The 21,380-nt window shown below is 52.8% G+C and overlaps 1 protein-coding gene across 1 annotated transcript; it reads right to left on the bottom strand.

Annotated features, from left to right (window-relative positions):
* Positions 1–281: 281 nt before the first annotated feature.
* PDZK1IP1 (PDZK1 interacting protein 1) lies at positions 282–10,284 on the bottom strand. Its single transcript, XM_026103644.2, has 4 exons — positions 10,071–10,284; positions 5,118–5,226; positions 1,917–2,015; positions 282–1,262 (listed from the first exon to the last, which is right to left on the bottom strand). Exons 1-4 carry the CDS (start codon positions 10,135–10,137, stop codon positions 1,190–1,192), a joined length of 348 nt encoding a protein of 115 aa, XP_025959429.1. The 5' UTR covers positions 10,138–10,284; the 3' UTR covers positions 282–1,189.
* Positions 10,285–21,380: the final 11,096 nt, after the last annotated feature.

Here is a 21,380-nt window from a genome sequence, read left to right on the forward strand (position 1 = left end):
CATGAAAGCACTCTGGGCTAGTCTGGGCTAGGAAATAAAGAGATGGATCTCAGCAAGCAGGGACCATGGGGACAGGAGAGGAGCAGTGCTCGGACCCGTGGACCACAGGGCTGGGCCGCTCCTGTCCTCTGAGCACCCTTCCCATCCCAATGCTGCCCTCCTCCAGGCACGGCCCCACCAGCCCACCCTGCCCAGAGATGCCTGCTGGCTGGGAGCACTGCTGAATGCTACGAGTCTTTTGGGTGATTAATAAAATGATCCTCTTTGTGGTCACACTGCTGTTGTATTGAAGGACAATTCTCTTTATTGCTCACAGGGACGATATATACAGAGGAATAAATTTGTCCTGAAATTAAGATGCTTGGTTCAGCAGCTTTGGTTTTGCAAAGGAGAGTGAAACACAGAGAAGAGAGCAGATTTCAATCGGCAGCTCCCGGGAGGGTGGCTGGGGGCAGGCGGGGGCAGAGGGAGCCCCCTGCCCTGTTTGGCCTTGTATCCAGAGCGGCCAGGTCCCTGGCAGAGCTAGTAATGAGAGGTGACAGCGGCAACGTGTCAGTGAAGGGACAACCAGCCCTGGGGCTGCTGGGGATGCAATCGGGTAGGGGCGGCTGCGACTCAGGACCAGGCTCTCCTGTGCCTGGAGGGGTGGAGAGGAGGGTGGGTTTCTCCTGCCCTCTGTGTCGGTCCCAGGGCTTTGGCTGCTCTCTTGGACATCCACTCCCCTTCCCTCTCCCAGGCTAAGCAAGGATGGGAACCCCGAAATGCCTCCAGGACCAGCACAGTCCCACACAACCAACATGAGACTGCCATGATCGGCTCCGGGCCCACGGTCATGTTTGGAGCAGGTCAGCATCCCCGTGGATCCCCAGGGATCAGGAAAGATTGGCCTGAGCTATGGGGTCTGGTGATCCCACGGCCGGAGAGGTCTCACTCTCCCGAAGACAGATCCCCACATGGATAGCAGCCTCTGAGGAGCCTTGCTAAGAGGCAGAACAACATAAGCCATCCTGCATATGGGACATGGAAAGGGAGAAGTTCGGAAAATGACAGTGACGTGGAGAGGTCGAGGCAGCAGTCATGTATGGGGGAACTCAGTGCAGAGGGTCCCTGTGAAAATGCCCATTATGACAGAGGGAAGCAAAGTGAGGGGTGGAGAGGGAGAATGAGGGGCTGATCGCCAGGGCACATGCTACATTGCGGTGATGACCACCTTCTCCTCGGGCTCCCAGGTGTTGTCATAGGCATGCTGGCTCTCTTTGGACCTGAATCGGGAGAGAAAAGTACAGGCAGTTAACTCATTCAAGGGTTAAGCTGGACTCTGGCAACAAGAACAGCTTCTTCAAAGCCATTGCTGGGGCCCTGACCTTGCACGTGCTGGCCGCATACCGATTGACCTTGTGCTTGCAGCAGTCCTAGTGTAAGAAGTTAGGCAAGCGTGGAGAGCACCACAGGATCTTAAAGGCTTCTCCTTCCCAAGCTATTAAATATGTAAAGGGAGAAGGCTGGAACAGAGGTAGAGATCCCTCTCTAATGGGCACAGCTAAGTTCAGGAGCACATAGTGGAGATTAATTTATAGAGAGGACTGTTTTGACACTCAGCATCTGGATGGCAACCTAGGGCCATGATTTGGTGGCTCTGATCTCCCCTGTTCAAAGGTGTGATGCAGCATAAAAAAACATGGTGTAGCAGGTTACAAGGTGGTGGGTGGACCATGGGGCTGTGCTGTAGGGAAGGGGAGAGACAAGGGAGGACTGGATGCTTCCTCACCACATTTTCATTTGTCCCTGTGGCCCCCAGGCCACAACAACCTTGGGTCTCTGAGACCCAGAGTGGGAGGGAAGCCATGGCTCTGCCTGCCAGAGGGCCAGAGCAGAGCCAGGAGCCTCAGGGAGAAAGTCTTGAGCAAGGCTTTCACCTGAAGTCAGCTGCCGCTGTTAGGTATCTCCCTTCGTGGCCGTTGGACAGGACAGCTTCCTGCTTGCCTCCAATGCTCACCGCCGCCTCAACACTTTCCCTGGAGGGGGAGAAAAAAGAGCCCTTTGGTAGGAATTCAGACAGAGCAACGGGAAAGAGAGCCTTGCCGACATGGGCAAGGAAAGAGTGGCTGGTGCTCCTGGAGACACTGGGGAGGGAGGGCTTCTTAGACACCAGGGCTCATAGGGATCTTCAGCCAAACTTGCGATCCTGGACTCACTGCCTGGGGCAGCAACAGTCTCCAACGCCTTCCCACCAGGACGTGGGAGAGGAAAGACCCCCTCGCTGCTGAGTTACACAGTGAGTTTTGCAGCCGCTGCTCCCATACTCTGAGTGCCAAGAGCTGCTGCTCGTCCAGGCAGAAAGTCCTGGGGATGCTTTTGCCACAGGATGAAAGGAGGACTCCCCAGGGAGCTCAACCATGTGCCCCGGTTCCATCGTAACCCAGTTGTGTGACTGCAGCTGGCACTCCCAGCACCAGCCTGGACTGAGGACAGTATTGCGGCACTCAGTAAGACTCATTTGTCAATACTTGGGATTGTTTTCTGCTGCTAACTGGTTTTTCCAGCTTTCTTCTATGTGGTCTGTTACAAAACAGTCACCTACAGTCCAAACTGACACACACAGCAACGCAGAGACTCTACCCTGGCAGGTACGGAAGGGGTGTGTCTGTGTGCGTGTGTATATCCATGCAGGCAAAACTGAAGAGTTTCCATTGGGACCTAAGGCCGAATCCCTTTTAGAAGGAACTACAAGACAGGAACTGGATACTCAACCTCAGCTGGAGCCGAGAAGCTCAGACTGGAAGGAGCCCATGAACCAAATGGCCCCAGAGGTGCAGAGGAGTTTAGCTGTGGTGGGTGGAGGCAGGTCCATCGTGTGCGCACATCACTGCCTCCTTTAGTGCTCGCTAAAGGGCAATTTCTGAGACTTTTTCAAGGAACAGAATGGCATAAACAGGCAGTGACTTAAGCTGATAACTGCTGTCAAAGTGACAGTGCAGAGCTGGCAGTGTGCCAGGCTGCTGAGCTTTGCAGGCGCCTCTTCTGAAGAGAGGCCAGATTAATTAAAACAAGCTGCCATCCCCGCCAGGCCTCCTCACTGGCCTCCTTGGCAGAGCCCAGTCCTGATGCTGGAGCCAGGGACACCTCTGCGCTCCTGGGAAGAGGCAGCCCAGTGTGGGCAAGCAAGGGCAGAGGTGGGAGACACCATCTCTAATTCCTGCTCCATGGGTCAAGGTCTCCTTTAACTCGGTTTAAGGACAATGGTCCCTCTTTGGCAAGCAAAGACTGCATTTTAGCTCAGTCCAGACTTTGCAGAATGCCTTCACGGACACTAAAAACAGTTGCAAACCATGACACACACATATATATGCATACACACAAATAGATATATACATATACACACACACACACACACACACACACATATATATATATATATATATATATATATACACACACACACATATACACACACACACACACACATACATATATATTTGTTTTCACTGGAGCTGAATGCCTCCCTTTAAATGTGTCTGGGCTGAAAGCTGACCTGGTGAGCACAGAGATACACCTAGTTCCCACTAGACCCCTCTCCTTATGTCTGGAGAGGTCACAGAGCTGCACAGATATAAGAAACCTCTAGCTGGTGCAAAGCCCAAAGTGCCAGTGCTGGAACAGAGTGACAGGGAACAAGGCTATAGTCCATCTTGTGTCTCTCCCTTGACTTTGGGCTTAGATTCAAGATCAAGTTACTGCAGCTTAGCAAGTTACCATGGGTCAGCTGAGAGGAGTAGCGGTCTGTGTGCTCATTTAGCCTGCAGAGAACGAAGGGTAACTGGCCTTGCCCAGCCTCCTCCTGCGGGCTCAGCTCAGTCTGCTTAGCTTGCCTGCGCCCCAGGCTTCACACAGAGAGCTGCCCCAGCTCTGCTGCCATGCTCTTCTCCCACTTCCTTTCATGCACTTCTGCAGACTTTGTCTGCTTTGCAATTCCTGCTATTTTTGGCTTGTTTTCCTATGAACATGAGGCACCTAGGAACCACACCCTGATAGATTCCCCCTTTGGTTCACTGCATGAATTCAGCTTAGACACCAAGAAACCCACGGCAGATGCATAGGGCACAGGGAACAAGTCCAAGGGAGCTGTCATCAATAAGCCATGAGAATACCCACTTCTCAGGAAGGGTTTTACTCTCCTCTGATGTCTTGTAGGGAATCAGCTCATGCTGCAGCCATACCATAATTCTGTCCAAGACTCAGACCACCAGCCCCAAATATTTAGGAAACCAGGCTCAGGCAAACACTTCTTTCTGCTAATCATCCCTCAGTTCCCTTTTCCCCGCATTAGAGCCCAGAAGGGTCTTGAGTACAAGTCAAACTTGCAGCCTTTCAAGTTCAGACTTGAAACTTGGTCAAGAAAACAACTGGGCTCTTCTGAAGTGGGGTTAACACAGCTGGATTCCATGGCCTGGAGGGCCTGCATGTCACCAGTAATAAGGTGAACCCTGTCCCAGGGTGCCTCTGCTCTCCTCCGAGACCCGAGCACCTCCGGGGCTTCCCTCCGCATTCATCCTTGTGGCACAGGTCTGCTCAGCAGCATCTTCTGTCCTGAAGCCACGTCCTTGTGGGACAGATGAGCTGCACCTGAGCTAACCTTGTCCTTCTGGTACAGCTCAGTGCTGCGCAGCCCCTTGCGCCCAGCATGGGCACAGCCTAGGCATGGCCAGCGCCACCCCATCTGCACCTCCCCATGCAGCCCTCTCTTAAATACCAGCCTGCACCTCCCCATGCAGCCCTCTCTTAAATACCAGCCTGCACCTCCCCATGCAGCCCTCTCTTAAATACCAGCCTGCACCTCCCCATGCAGCCCTCTCTTAAATACCAGCGTGTGCAATGTCCCTGCAAGGGGCTGCACGGTGCCAGAGCACTGCCAGGGCAAGAAGTAACTGCAATCGGAGAACAGGACGGGGAGTCTTTTCTCTCTGTTTTTGGCTCACTTTGTGCAACGATCGCTGTGTTCCCAGCACTGGCACAGATCTAAGGGGCGATTAGAAGTGACCTGTGCAGAGATGTTGGGGCAGCAAGAGCTAAGCCAAACCCAAAGTAACCCCTGGGTGCCTGGGACTCCCAGTACTTACTCTTTCTCCTTACACCAGAACCTATGGACCACGAAAGCGATGGCCACCAGGACTAGAAACACAACAACTGCGATGACACCTTGTAACCACTGCTGGAGGCTACGCTTGGCTGCAGAAGGAAAGGATAACACATATTAGAAATACATCCTTGCACTTCACCAGTTTGGCTTAGCTTCCTCATACCAGCTTCAGTCTCGTCCAGCCAAGAGTTCAGTCCTGAAAAGCCAAGCAGAGCATGTTGCCGTTAAACCAGTTCAGCCCTTAAGCGACAGGGCTGCACTGGCAGCAGCACTGGCTGGGGGAAACTGAGGGAAACCCCCAGACAGGCAGGAGGAACAGAAGAAATCAGAGGCTGAGGGGGAAGATTTCCAAAGATCACAGACATTTCAGCGTGGGCTCCAATGAACAGCATGGCAAACCTTGATTATCTTTATAATGTGAGACTGAGCACAAACACTGCTGTGTGTAGCCAGGAGAAAATCTAAAGGACAGTTCTTAAACACCTGGAAATAAATGCAAAGGAGGACAGAAAGCCTCTGTGTGTTAAACAGGAAAAATACCAGAATTACTAATGGATGAAGCTATGGACCTGATAAAATGTGATAGTATTTGTCTAAAGTGGTGGGGGAAAGGAGGAAGAGAGGTTTCAACCAACTGTTCACTCTGGATCCCAAAGTACCACAGAATGTTCTTGGTTATTTTCCAAATACATTTGCCTGATCAAATAAGGACCCTGAAATAATGACACTGTATAGGGTTTTTTTTTTTTTTTAGCCATGAGATGGCCAGGGGTGAGGGGCAGAGAACTGCAAGACAACCTTGCTGGTGAAACCAGTGCGTTGTCCTTTGGACCCTCACTGACCACAGTCCCTCACATGGGACAATGCTGCCTTTACCTAACTTGTTGGTTGGGACATGAAGCTTTCTAGAGAAGGACCAGGAGGAAGCAAAACCCTGACCAGACAGGACCTTATCACACACTGACACTGCTAGTATACAATCACCTGCCCAGCTTGGTTCAGTAAGTCTGTTTACAAGAACATCTGGAAAAGAGAGTTTTGCTTTTCTGTGACCATGCCCAAGCAGTGATCTAGTCACATGAACACTTGCAGACGTGCAGGAGGGTTGAGAGATGTACTCCAGGATGCAGAAGAAACTCAGGGCCAGCACCAAGAGAAGAGGAAAATGTTGGTCCCCAGTCCTTTGCTTGAACTGCTGGTTAAACACTTCTCACGGGTTTGAACTGCTGGTTAAACACTTCTCAGGGGCTGTCAGGCTGTCGCATTCAAACATACTCACACCCATCCTTAAGTGTTGAAAAGAGAACTTAAGAGAAGTTAAGAATGTGTAGACACATCCCTTTAGGATTTGATTATCACTTTGTTCAGGTGAGGTTTCTCTTGTTTCTGTCAATCAAAAATATAATCCTTGCACATAAATCAAACCTACCAGCCACAGCCCAGCACAGGTAGACGGAGCAGGGCGGAAGGGAAGGTGGAAAGCTCCCTGCCAGCTGCCGTCGGTGAGAGCATCAGGCCTTGGCCCGTGCAATAGCCCACCCCATGCCATCTGCTAGCCCGTGTGCCGGGATCCCTCACAGAGGACGTGGAGCACAGGCTGACCACCTGGACGCCCGTGGAAAGCAGCGCTGGCCTGCGTCATGAGGGTGTCCTCGGCCTCAGCAGATACTGCTGCCCTGCGGCTTCCTTCTGGCGCTGGAGGTTTGCACCAGCTGAATGCTTGCAGCGGACAAATCTTTGCCATAAACCGCAAATGATCTTAAATAGAGGCAATAAAGGTGAGCTGTGCAAACTGTACTTGCAAACTAATCATCCACAGTCAGCTACTCACTGGATCTGCTGCTGACAGCTATCCCATCTCTTTTGGGGAAGCGGGATTGAAGAGCCCCAGATCTTCAGATCATGTTATTGCAAGAGGATCTTGGCATTTATAAAAAACAAAAAAACCTCAAAGAACTGTTTTCCTCATGGTGGTGAAACCATGAAGTGCAACTCAATTTAGCAAACCGAGGGCAAATACATGCAGCCCCAGAAGTACATGACTCCTTGCCCATCTCATGCAATCGTAACTGCTGCTTTTCAAGCAAATCCTCAGGGCTGCTGAGGGTGGGCGGCTGACTCACCGCCCCTCGGGGAGCTGGGAACACCCTGGGCTTACAGGCACAGCGGCCAGGGCCGCAGAACAATAGCGGCGAGCCCTCGCTCGAGCGAGCCGGCAGAGACACTTTAGATGTGTTTACTGATGAGTCCTAGGGCCAAAACTCAGCTCGGAGGAATGCAGGCGGAAATTCCCTCTTGTATCAGTGTGCTTCAGCTGAAATCCCTTCTCATCAGCAGGCTGTTGTTGCCAGTAATAAGGTGATGGGAGGTGTCAGCAGGAGGAGCAGGGCTTGGGCATTGCCCCAGGGTATCTGGCATGGAGGAGAAGGTCCTGCCCCAGCTGCCCACCGCCCCCTCCGCTCGTATGGGTGCAGCCTCAGAGACACCCACAAAGTCCACCTTCGGGTCTGGCCTGCTCCGTTTCCTTCTTTGCCCTGTCCTTGGCTGTTGTCGCTGCTGGATTTATTTATTGTTTGTGTTTTATTTTTCCTGCTGTGGCCGGGGTTTTCCATCTGAGCCTAGGAAACAACGCTTGGGTCTAGCCCTCAGTGAGGTTGCTGCTGGGGTTAAGGGAGTTCAGGGCCAACCTGGATATACCCATATTCAGCGGTGACCGAAATCTTGAAACTTGCATCTCATGATCTCTCAGCAAAGGAGGTAAGGAGATAAATGAGCAGGAAATTTCCTCCAGCCAGCTAGTCTTGGGAGGTACAGTGTGGTTTTTTTGAGTGAAATCTCACTCAAGCAGCTATTTTCATGAGACTTCAGAGTATCCAAAGCCAAAGGGGAAAATACCAAACCCAAATGAGGTAGGGCTGCTTCTAAGAGACCTCGGAGAGCCTGGCTGCAGAGGGAAGTGAAGAGTCGAGCATTTAAATCTGAGCAGAGCAGTCACAAGCCCTGAGCACGGGCGTCTGGGCTGGGCTCTTCTCCAATTGTTTCACCAAAAGTAAATTAAGCTGAAGACAGCAATGTCCACACAGGCAGCGTGGGGACGTGCCGCACGTGCCCCAGAGAGCCTTCCCCAGCCCAGGGTAAAGCCTTACCTGAATGTTTGCCCTCTGCCCCAGGGGCTGAAGGAGTCCTGCTTCAAAAGCCAGGTTCGCCTCCTTGCCACAAAGACGCACCCCAAGTCAAAGGTGCTCCCTTCCCACCTCAAAGCCTATGGGGGAGGGGGTCTCATGGTGGGAAAAGGACCTCCCCACTTGCCTCCCCCGTCAGCACAGCCCAACGCCCATGCCTTTGGGCCAGGCTTTGTGGACCCTGCACCATTTCCCCCAAGTCTTCCCCCGCCCCAGCTGTCCTGCCCTGGGACCCCTGCACTGAGACTGACACCGAGGAGGAATACGGCCGTGGAAATGTCACGTACCCCCCTCACTGGGCTGAAGTACCCCAGTGGGCACAAGGAGGTTATGTAGGCATAATAAAGAAGGAACGGCCACCGGGCAGAGACCGGAGCAAAAGTCAGGTAGCTGCAATCTTATCGGGAAGGAACTATGTAAATCTCAGCCTTGCCTGGCAGACACTGAGACACATCTGCACAAAACACACCACCGGGCTGGGAAGCAGTGTTGCAAGATGGCACAAAAGGCAATACACCTTGCTGTCTCAGTGCGAAGGAACAGCAGAAGTAAATACTTTTGGTGGGACTGTGTTCCTCGTAAAATTCCCTGCCAGGGATGGCACTCCCAGGGCAAACAGCCTTTGGGGCCCTTCCACCTCCTCTGCTTTTAGCCCCGGGGCAATTGTGGCAGGTTTTTTCCTCGGACAAGAACTTCGAAGCCAAACTAAGCAATGCAGGGGGCAACCCCCATGCTCGCTAACATACCAGTGCCCATGAATCTGCGGGCACAAGCGGGATCAAGGAATAAACCAATATAAGCTCTAAGTCTTGGGACGAGACTCTTTCATACTCGAGGCTTGTTTGAATATGCATACGCGTGTTTTGATGCATCTTCCTCTAGCGCTTGGAAAACATTGGCCGTTCCCTGTGTTTTGTCACGTCTGAGAAAGTTGTACCAGGCTCTAAACCCTTGCTAAAGGCTTTTCTTCCTTCACGGCTACAGCAAAACTTTTAATCCTGCTGACGGTGGAGACCCCACACTGCTAAATCCTTAGCAAGTTAGTAAACAAACGCAGGAAGAGCAGTCAAGGTTGGGGCATCAGAAGGAGAAAAGGGGAGGGAGTTTTCCAGAGCTTTGGCAGGATCAGATTGGTTTTAATTATTCCTGGTTATATTCTTTCATATTTTTCCATGAATGGCAAAAAAAAAACTACTGTCACAGCGATAGGAAATTTCTCTATCGAGTCTTCAGGGAGGGAATGGAAGTTCAGTTTGCAGAGGAAAATATTTCCCCCTGCCACCTCAACAGTGATCGACATTAAAGATTAACGAGAGAATATATGATGTCTCAATGAACAAGGAAGGCAAACTAGCGCAACGCTCTTCTGTGGAAGAGCGAGAAGAGAAAAAAACAAGCCTTAAGAAAACAAATTACTCATCGCAGTGCACAGTCCTGCCGGAGATAAATCAGAGTCGTTTTTACCTCTGTGTAACTAGGCGAGATAAATCTCTGCCGGGAGTTTCGGCGCTGAACTGAACAGGGAAAAACTCCCCGCGCTTCGTCTCCCGTGAGATTTCGCAGCCGGACGGGCGCGAAACCTCTCCTCTGCCCCCACTAACGCGAAGCCGGAGCTCAAAACCTGCCGTTTCCCCCCTTCCCCAGGGTCGCCGCTGCCCCCGGAGCCGCGACGCCGGGCGGCTGCCGGCTGCCCCCTCCCCCGCCCCGTGCCTCAGTTTCCCCGGGGCAGCGCCGCGGCGGTGGGCGCTCACCTTCCTGACCCGAGACGGGCTCCAGCGCCAGGAGCAGCCCCAGGGCGACGAGGCGGAGGGCGGGCATGGCGGCGGCGGGGGCCGGTGGGCGCACGGCGGGGCCGGGAGCAGCGGCCGGGCCTGTCCCCTGCTCGCACCCGGAGGGGCCCTGCGGAGCCGGCCGAGCCGCGGCGCGCAGCCCTCCGCGGGAGCGAGCGCCGGGTAAATTATCAAACGCATTAAGGCGGGAGGCCGCTGATCGCACCTGGCTATTGCAGTCCTGCCCCGGGGGAGGTGCCGCCTCCCGCCCTGCGCGGCAGGGGCTGGCTGGGAATTCGGGGGCAGGGGACTTGAACCTGACACTGCCCTGCGGGCTTGGAGCGGAGCGGGGGGGAACCGCCTGCCTTGACCGGGCAGGAGGAGGCAACGACACCCAGAGCCGCAAAACCTCCCCGGAGCCAGCCCGGCGCCGGGGAGCTGCGGGAATGCGGCCGAACCGACGGGACCCGAAATCCCCCCGGGCGGCAGCTACCCGCAGCGCGCCCGACCCGGGCGGCACCGCCGCGCCGACCCCCGCCCCAAGGGGGAACCGCGGCCGGGCGCGTCCCGGGCTGGGGCCGCGCGGGGAGCCTCGTCCCAGAGCCGCTGCCTGCCAGCCCCGCCCGGGCCTGGCTCCCTTTGCTGCCCAGCCTGAGCAAAAGGAGGAGCGAAAAGCAAATCAAGGCACAGGTGAGCGAGAAACAGTTCTTTCCTTTTCAGCCGGTGGCATTAACGGCCCAGGGAAACACATCTGTGGCTTGAAAACATCCTATGGTTCAGCCACACTTGACACAGATTGCTCCCTCCCACATCACGCACCTTGTTAAATCGAGATTATTACAGAAATCGTTAAACATAGTAAACATAGTGCTCGTTTTATTGAGCCTTTGGGGCTGTTTCCAAATTTTTTTTGACACCAGAAGAGGTAGAAATACATGATTAACTGTGACAGATAACAACACTACAGCTGACATCTTGCAGCTGGCAAGCTCCCTTTGGAGGGAGCTGCACATGCTGTGGGACAGGGAAGGCGTACGATACTATTCCAGGTCTTGAGTTAAGCAGATTTCTAGCACATGCAGGATTTGGATGGCTGACAGACTTACGCTGCTGGAAAAATAAAAGCTCTTCAGCTTCATGGCTGCACAACTTCAGTTACTACCCAAGGAAATTTTAAAATTGTGAGGCAATGTTTTCACTTTTAGCACTCTTCTTCGTGTATCTCACAGCCTTTCCACAAGGCAACCGCACTCAGGGTCGGTGAACGCTCCTCTCGGCTCAGTGGGCAGCACCTGAACTCTCGTTCTCTGGATCTCACCCTTCACCACACAAGGGCCCCGGCTGGGCAATGGGTTCCCGACACGGGCATGGGATTGCAGCTGCTCCTGCTCTTCAGCTCCAGAGCTGGTGAAACGTCCATGGAAGCTCCCACCTAGGCTGAGAGCCTGCGTGAAATGTAGAGGGAGGTGTGGAGATGGCAGGAGGGAAAAGTCTGCAGGAAGAGCCAAGAGGTTGGGACGCACAGTTTCAATGCAGCATAAATCGCTTCCCATACTGCCCTCCAGCAAAGAGGGACCCGTTTGGAAACATGCAGTACCCTCAGGAATACGTAGTCAATGGTGTGAGAGATGCTAGGCTTTTCCCTGTTCATTCCTTCTCTTTCCTTTGGATCTAAAGTAATGTTATTTATCCCAGAAATGTGCTGGAGTTGGCTTGAGAAGTGCAAGATTGAAGGCCAGCTCCTGACTCTCTGCCAAATTCCTGTGTGCCACTCATCTTTCCATGCCCAAATCCCCACCCGCCAAGGGAGGTAATTCTCTTGCCTAGCCCTGATAGCTTTTTGCTGACAAACTCTTCAAGACAAGGAACTTCCTCGCACTGTTCCTGGGAAAGAGGAGGCATAACAGGGACCTGCCCCTAATAAGGCCCTATAAAAGCCACTCAGTTACAAATAATAAAGAATGGATTGGCTTGTGAAGATGTTAAAATGAGAGTGAACTTTGGTCTCTCAATGACTTATTTGCACTTTATCCATTCAGGGGAGGCATGCAGAGCTTGTGTTCTCTGGTAGTTGTTTATTGTTCACCTCTCAGCACAACCCCAGCAAAAAAACCCACTGTCTAGAACAAAAGAATTCAAGCCACCAAACGCAGAGCACCCAGTCCCGCCACCACCCTTGGAAAACAAAACAACACAAAACAGTGCCTGAGACACCAAGAAAAACCCATATCTACCCCAGGACATCTCTGCCAGGCTCCCCCCAGCGCCAGGGGACCCTGGAGATGCCTGGCTGACTTTCAAAGAGCAGGGATATCCCCAGCAGCCCGCCCGCCAGCCACGTTTCTTGGGGCATGTGGTGGGGACGTGATGGGCCAGACCAGAGATGAACGCAGGGCTGCCAAGACGTACAGTAATAATTTGCCCTCCGATCCATGATTTTATAAATCTCACCATGGCAATGTGCAGCCTAGGACCAGCAGAGAAGAGAAGCTGCAAGTTCCCACTGCAGTGCCCTGAGAAATCTCACTGTCCCTCACATTTTGGCCTTCAGCTTCATGCAGCCATGGTGAGACAAAGCCTTGCAGGCCCATTTTACAGGTGAGGGAAACTGAGGCACAGAAAGGGGAAAGTCACCCCTGCAGTTGGGCAATTAGTCAAAGTGCAACTGGAGCCAAATTCAGTTCAGTTCTCTCCCAAGGACTCATAGAAGCAGCTGCCCATATAGCAGGTCTTGTACAAAACCAGGTCTTAATATCTCAGCATTTATGTTGATGTGCTCCAAAAAATGGCATTTTTTTCCTAAGAAATGTCTTTTTTAGCTAAAATTAGCATTTGCTCAAATGCATTTCTGAATCTAAAAGGTGTTTTGGGGTGATACGGCTCAAAACACAGATGCTGGTTCCTTTTAGAAAAGCTTTGTGGAGCTCTGTGTTTTTATGGAGGTTGTTTTTCGTTCTCCTTCACTTCCTTCCTTCCTTCCTTTTTCCTTCCTTCCTTCCCTCCTTCATCCTCTCCATCTCCTCCCCCTGCCTCAGAAAGAGTTATAAAAAATAAAGAAGGAAAAGAGATAAGAACAAGCCTGAAGAGCCCCTAAAGAAGAGATTATTTTTTCCTTAAAAATAATCTATGTTTAAACCACTGCTCAAAACAATTTTTGTTTGTTTCTTTTGACATTTTCCATAAAAAATAAATCTTCCCCCTACTTGCCCCAGAATTCCCACACTTTGCATAGATACTGACTTTCAAACCTTCCCACACCGCACGCCAGCGCTGCGGTTCAGCCAGGAGATTCGCTCCCTTCCTGCGCACACATGGGGCAAAGAAAGAAACTAGTCTCTGCGTTTTATTACACATTTTACCAGACAATTGACGAGTCCCCCAGGGCAGATGCTAATTAGACACGTTTCTCTACAAAAGGCCTTTTTCCTCTGGAGCAGGCCTGGAATAACCCGCTGGAGGAAAGCCTTGGGAAGCCCTGCCGGCTGCAGATCGCCCGGGCAAGCCCGGTCGGGCGGCGCGGGGCAAGGGCGCACTCAAGGTGGCCATGGTCCTCGCTGCGGGAGCGCTGGGTGGGCCCTTTCGCAGCCTGGACTCCTCCGTGGGGTTAGCCAGGACTGCGCTTGGCAGGACACTCCTGCCATGCAATGTGTTAGTTATTTCAGAGGTGGGTTATTTAATTACAGACTAACCCGACCGCCATCGTTGCTGCCTGCAGGCACTGTCCGTTTTTTGCAAGGACAGCAAGGATCGTCCCCTGCCCCACACCAGCCCTGTCCTCTTGCCACCCGAAATGGCAGTGCCAGGGCTGTGCCCACATTTGCCCGTTGCTGGATCACCAAAACCATCCCAGCCTGGCACCCCGGGGCTCGCGTTGGGGCTGTGCCCATCACGGCTGGTCCCTGAGCCCTGGTGACATCCCCCCATGGGAGCAGCACCCAGCGGGACAGGGGACACCCAGCACACGTGCCAGGGCCTCTCTCCCATGGTGCACGATGCACAGGAGATGATGCTCCAAAAACAGGGGCTGCCCTCACGCCCTGGGGTGTCCCTGGGCCAAGGAGGTGTTTCTCCATGTGTCCATCCAGTCTGCACCATGCGCCTAAACCAAAGCCCCAGACACAGAGCGGTGACACGTGGAGATGCAATTTCAGGCAGATCCAAGGAGAGGAGAAAACAGAGGCGACCGCCTTTCAGATATGGCAATTTAGACTGGGTTTGAGGGCAGGCTGTTTTTCTAAAGCATGAAATCTTCCCAAAATCACTCTGGGAACAGACTCTGAGAGCTGGGATCCTGGAAGAGGGGCCAAGTGGTGCTCAGATCTATCACGGTAGAGCGAGGTACTGGCTTGCTGCTGGAGGAATTTGTTTCCAGTGCTATGTTAAAAAGAAAAAAAAATCACAAAAAAACTCTGAACTCCTTAATGAATCACTAGAGGGGCATTTTGTTAAACACAGCAATCAGTCAGACCATGTAGAAGCTGGCCAATATGCCACTGCAGATGCTCGGACCTTGTAAAACCTGGCTGACACCCCACCGCAGATGCTCGGAGGGTGGCACGACGCCCAGCAGCCGTTGTGTGCAGAGACATGCTGCCCAGCCCCGTGCTCCCCGTGGCATCAGTGAGGGTGGCCCCGCAGTGGGTTTCATCCTGGCCGCATGGGACATACTGGTGCTGCGTGGCCGGGGAGCAGGGTCACAAAGCCCCCGGACCGTGGCCAGCGCAGGGGCTTGTGTCTGGGACTGAGCTCCGACCCAAGGGCTGTGCTACTCAGTTCATTTTTCCTTGGGATCTGCTCAATAGCATCACTGTGGCCTGTGTGTATCTCCTGGGACACTCTGGCTACTTTTCTCACACTTCCTAGTTTTTAGGAGGCTCCCTCTTCTCTAGATAGGTGCTTATTCATACATAACTGGCAGATTTTGTCCCTCTTTGAGCTCTCTGCTCCTCTGTCTGCCTGGGTGAAACAGGCCAATGGATTTAACAGCTATTAACAGGGCTGACAGCACTTTCACATCAGCCACAGGCCTTACAGCCTTAAAAAAATGAGGCTAAGAAACCAACCACCTGATCTGTCCCATCTTGCCCTGGGCTGGGCAGGAATCAAACCAAATGTGTGCAAGTGACCGTAAAAACCCTGAAAGGAGAGAATTAAATCCTCCTGCCTCTGGTTTGGCCTTATGGCTGTGGGAAGAGCCGGCATTAATTAGTCACCTTTGGCTTTCTGGTCCGCTCGGAGGGCAGACTGCACTCCTAACGATTGCCGAGCACAAGGGAGGGTGCCTTGGCGCTGCTGGAGCGGCAGATAGACAGGAGCCCAGTACGCGAGGCGCAGAAAGGGAGAAGAGGGCTGAATTCTATCTGGATATTCCCTTCTGCCCAGCGCTATCAAACGCAATGAATAATTTACTATCCGATCATCTCTAATCTTTGTCCCGTAAAATCAGTAGCAAGCTGGGAGGGTTTTTGAAGCCTCCAGCTGCATTCGCTGATAAGACATGAGGCAGGAAAGATTGGAAGCCCATAAAAATGATAATCTCAGGCTTCAGTGTAACTTGGTGGAAGGGTTTTCTCCTGTCCTTTCATTAAGGATGGATTTCATGATCTTCCTTAAATAATAACAAGCCTTCTCATGAGGAATCTCCCGTCCAAAAACTGATTGCATCATCATTAGGAAATAGGAGGCCGATCAGCCGGAAAATAGTAGCTGGACCACAGGTTAGTGCAAGGGCCAAGTCCCTGCAGAGCAAACAGCATCTGTCATTACAGGATCAGAGGAAACTGGGTGATCAGAGGTAATTTCTGAATGCAGAGTGAAGCAGTAGGCATCAGGGCCACTATCCTGAGGTGAACCACCCTCCAACCCTTGCTGGCACTGGGCTAATTTGTCCCTCCTGTGAAAGATATTTGCCTGCTGAAGAAGGAAGGACTGGATCCTATGCTCTCCTCCCAGGGCCTGCCAGAGCCTTCACAATCCCTTTAAACTTTTTCCCAGTTATAATTCCCATCATGCCAGGTGGGAGTGAGGCCTGGCTGTGCTGGGGTGATGTCCCTGCCCCACACCAGGGCTATGCAGCCCAGGTTTAATCACAGGGCTCTTGGACCTTCCTGAAAGCCAACCACATTGCATCTGTTCGTGATCTGAAACCATGCTGCCCTCTCGCCCATGGGGAGGAAGGTGAGGGGGATCCCCCATTTTGGGGGGTCTCAGATGGTCGGGGCCAGGCTGGGTAATATCCAGCAACAGAGATGAAGAAGTAACAAGGCAGGGCTTTGTGGGGTGACTGTCCCCCAGCAGATGCCCTGGGGCCATGCCCTGCCCCATCCTAAACAGCATGGATGTCTTTTCCCTGGCTTGCAGGAGGGAAGCTTGCAGGTTGAGGAGATAGGCAGGGGTAAACCCCTTCCGTGGCCCATGCAGCCCAAAACTCATATGGAGACCTCCTAGAAGAGCTGGGGTAAAACCACCATGCCAAGCACCTGGCCAAAATCCTAAACGTGAACCCAGTCACCAAGCAAAGCCCTGTCTTCATAGTCCTGCACCTCCCTCGTATGAAGCGGAACATCACATTTCATTCAGTCTGGCTAGGTACAGATGGATCCCGATGGATACAGAAGATGGATGAACAGAGAGATCCCTGTTGCTGGTACACATCCTTTTGTGAGTGTGGCCATTATCTGGGAGAAGAATGGAAAGGGGAAAAAACCCCACCAGCTCATCGACCATTTACACATGAATCTCAACCAAGATGACCAAGAGGAGAGGGAAAGAGTTGACTGGATTAGTGGGGGGAATGGTTTCAGGAAATAATTATCCCAGATGCCAGAATAGGAGAAAATTAGAAGTGTAAACTATAATCAGATGTTAAGTTGCTTTTCTTCTGCTAATTGAAGTAATGTTTTCCCCACTATCCACCACTCTACCCCTTTCAGATGCAAATCCCTATCAAACATGGACTTACAATTACAAATTCATAGGCATCTTTCCCAGGAGCAGAAATTGCTTTGCCCTGTAACCTCTAAGATGAGGTCTTAATAGGAATTCACGAGCAGTCGCTGGTAAAGCTTCATTAGCCGGAGAGAATAGACAAGGGCAAGTTGCAGTGCTCCCTAACCACTCTAGGGAAAAATTAATTTAAATTACTTTGTAAAGTAACAAGGCCAGATAATGTGTTTCCTTCTTGGATTATTGTTTTCCAACACCCTAATGCGCTCGTAGATTAGGTTGCTTTGCCTGTCTTGATGGTGGTCCATACTGACTATGTTGCGATTTATGGAGAGCAGCATCCTTTGGAGAGAGAAATGCAGCCCCTTTGGCTAGAGTTGGATGCAGACAAGGTGAAGGAACATCTGTTCCTCATCATGTTTGGCTGGGGACATCTGCATTGCCTGGAGTCTGCTAGGGGCACTGAGGCAGGTAGCAACCATCTCCAGTAAAACTTCAACTGCCAAAAGGGAGGCCTTTCTACTGAAGATGACACTTCAGCTTTTCCCTGGTTGAAAACTGGTCCAATCCGGTGGAAAGAGTCTTGCTGTTTTGCTTCCTGGAGGCCAGATCCTGAGAGGTGCCGAGCTCTGGCTCCAAGGGCCGGACCAGCATGGGAGACCTCCACCAGAAACCCCAGCCCCCAGCACAGGTACTGGCCCCAGGCTGCTTCCTGAGCTACCACCAGCTAAAAACTAAAATGCACTGAAATGTGCTAAAAACTAAGCCTGCATCTCTGTGGCAGGCTGTGATTTCTAATCCCCTCTGAGACATTTGAAAGCCCTTGTCCCCCCCAAAAATTGACCTGTCTTCCACCAGCACCAGGCAGGCCTTTCGCCTGGAAGCTCTTTGTGCTGCAGGGCATGGGCTGGCTTCAAACCCTTCTTGCTGGGGTTGTAATTTTTTGTGTCTTTATGGAAATCTACAGTGACATGGAGTGCCAAGCAAAGTGACGTGGGAAGATCCAGCGATAAGCAGCTTGGCAGAGGGGAGCTGCTGGCTGTAATTCTTCGGAGCGCTCTGCTCTTTCAGCGGGACTTTGGTGGGCTGCTCTGCAGCCCAGGCGCAGCCAGAGCACCGCATTATTAACCTGAGAACTGTCGTGCAGAATAGGCCTGTCTGGCTAAATCGTCAGGGGACGCGGGGATAATTCAATAAAGAGACAAAGAGTTCAAAGGGCCTTTCGGCAACTGGAGAGCGACAAACGGGACTGATCATCTGAGCTGATTAAATAGGTTCACAACTGACCCAGGAGTCCTAGGAGACCAAACTGAAGCCTGGAAGATTTATGAGGAGCTACCTGAATTGGAGAGAGAATATATTTCTTTTATTCCTGGCTTCTGAACGGGTTCACTGTTGTTTTCAAAGCAGAGAGAGTGGGCTAGAGAGATACGCATTAAGATAGAGGGATAGATAGGTAGGTAGGTAGATAGAAAGATGGATGGACAGACTCACAACCTGTCTGATTATTTTTCTGTCTCCAGATACTCAGGGGAAGATAGCGGAGCCCTGTGGCACCAAGATCCATCTTCTGTGATTCTCTCATCCAAAACCACAAGGCTTAGAAATGGGATTATAACCCCCAAGTATGAGATTTTATGTTCTGCTCTCTCCTGTCAACCCAGCTCCTGCACTCACTTGTCGCTTTAATTTCTTTTATCCCAATCAGTAGCCCCTTTTCCTCCAAGCCCTGCCAAATTCTCGGCTCGGGCTGTGCTCCCTGGTGACGAGCCCTGTGTTTCGACAGCTCTGTGCATGATAAAGTCACCCTTGAATCCTGCCTGGTTTTGCTGTCAGGACCCAGCTGAACGGGTTCATAATGCTCCTGGAAAGCAGCAGGACTCAGTTCCCCGTGGGAAGGACACCCCTGTGTCCCCATGGGGCAGGCAAGAGCCAGATTTTGGTGTAACCCCAGCAAGGCCCTCTCCCTCCCCCCGGATGCCAGCGCTCAGCATCGCCTGAGGAAGACCTCCCGGGCAGGTGGTTTCTCCAGACCCCACAGCCTTTCAGGAGCGGTAGGAGGCCCTTGGCAGAGCTGAGGAGCACCCCGAAAGCAGGAAATTGGCCTGAGCATCCTTGAAATGCGGGATGCGAGCTGCCAGAGCACTGCCAGCTGGCACCGGCCCTATCCCTTTCCCTGATAGTCAGCAGAAGAAACACATCTTCAGATGGCATCTTGCTCCTCCTCCTTTCCAGCATCTGAGCTTTCGGATGGCATTCGAAGGGGAAAAATAACAGGGCCATCAGAAGCAAGCAAAACACATCTAATAACCTCCACTTCTTTTCAACGAGCTCCAGTTGTTGCTTTACAAGTGTACTCCAGCCCCAGCAAGTGCCAGACAAAAGCTCCCCTCTCCTCCTCCGTGTCTGTTAAACAGCCTTATTATTTCCGCAGCCCGCATCTGCTGGGTGGCAGGCGCGATTACCATAACACAGGGGCAGGATTTGGCCTGGCTGCTCCACTGTCGCTATTGCAACAGGCAAGAGCATTTGGCTGGTTGGAAAATAAAGCAAAAAAAAAATCAAGCAAAAAAAATCAAATGTGTGAAGTCACTTTTCTGGCTGCGGCCCAAACAAACAGATGTAGGTAAGAGAGGAGATGGGAAAAATCATGTCATCTTCTGCTTTGCCCAACCATGAAGGGGCTCCTGTTGTCAGGGAAGGAGGCGGGAGGGACACAGAAAGGCCGGAGGGATTTCATGCTAACCCAAGGTGCTGGGAGCGGTTCTCAGTGTACGGCGGAGCAGAGGGAGCTTTTGGGGGACCCCGGCCTGTGCCCGAAGGCTCGGAGGTTCCTCGCCCCAGAGAGGCTGCCGCAGCCGAGCTGAGCGCCGTGAGACGGGGGCAGCGCGTCAGGGCTCCCACGGGAGGGACGGGGAGAAAAGGGCTGAATAAAGCGGAGCAATGCCTTTGTGCTGCCGTGGCTGGGAACAGGCCTGCCCTTTAAACCGGCGCGTGAATAGATTTCAAGGACAGAAGTCGAAGACCCCTGAGAGATGCCTTTGCCTGGGATCGAAGGGAAGAGGCTGTTTCCAGGACTGGGAGAGCTATTAATTAGAAACAAGTAAACAGCGGGGCATGGTCACAGCCACCAGTGCTCCCACTTGGAAATGGGAGCCCTTGCAGGGTCTTCTCACGCCGAGATCTCCTGGGGTCTCCCTGCGAGACCCCACAGCCCGACCGGCCTGCCTGAGCAAGAGCAACCGCCCAAGACCTCTCCTATGTCTTTAAACCCCCCAAATATCAAATTCTGCAGGAAATAGCCAATAGGCTGGTTATACCATAATGACTGTCTGTCCATGGTAACCTCATGAGGCATTGGAGGGAAGATGAGCTTGGGTGGAGAGGAGAGGAGAGGAAAAAACCTTTAAAATATTTTATTTGGAAAATGTCAAGAAAACATTGAACCGTGTTAATAAATTTAATTTCCTTACACACAGACATCCCACACACTTTTTAACATACAGGTTTCGAGCAGCTCCTGCGGGAGGCAGGAGACGGGCGAGTTTGGACGGCGTGGAGGATGCGCGCCGGGTGCGCGGGCTGCGTGTGCAGCGCAGGGTCTGCACGCCATTGCCCTCTCCTGGGAAGAGGCAGGAATATGTAGCAGCGTTGCAAAGCCTGCATCGCCAGCCGGGTGTTCCACCCGCGGTGGCGGCGGTGTTTCTGGCGCAGGTAGAGGCATCCTGCCCGCGGCAGGGACAGGGAGCGCCGAGGGCCTGCCAGGGAGCCCGGCAAAGCCCCGGCGGCCTCGCCAGCCCGGCTGTGCTGCGATCGCAGGAAGCGCTTGTTCTGTGGTTACCTTTGATCTAAGAGTTATCTGCAAAAAGGGGTTCCCTGAGACCTGTTCAAAGGACCTGCTCGTCAAAAGCCGGCTGCGCTGGAAGCGAGAGCAGCCGCATTGGCTCGGATCTGCCTTACCGCGGCCGGAGCGAGCGCAGTGCAGGGCAAGGCTGTGGCGCCGGGGCACAGCGCGGGGCCCGCAAGCTCCCGCTGCAGGGCAGACCCGGGCACGTGGGGTGGAGTGGAGATGCCTCCATCGCTGGCGCAGCGTCACAGGCGCGTGCGGGACTGTATCCCGGCCCCGGTGCCTGCAAGCAGCAGATAGCTGGGTTGGGGCAGAACCGCGGGAGGGTGGCTCCACTCCGCAGGGACAGGACAGGCGGCTCGTCCACCCCGACGGTCTGGCAGAGATACGAGCAACGGGCGGCTCGGGCACGCTGGGGACGCTCAGCCATTGCTGCCGGATGGGAAAGCATCCAGGAAGAGCAGCCAGTACCTGTCCAAATGGTTCTGTGTCACCCAGCC

This window comes from Dromaius novaehollandiae, chromosome 8, assembly GCF_036370855.1.
Source record: "Dromaius novaehollandiae isolate bDroNov1 chromosome 8, bDroNov1.hap1, whole genome shotgun sequence".
Taxonomy (NCBI): domain Eukaryota; kingdom Metazoa; phylum Chordata; class Aves; order Casuariiformes; family Dromaiidae; genus Dromaius; species Dromaius novaehollandiae.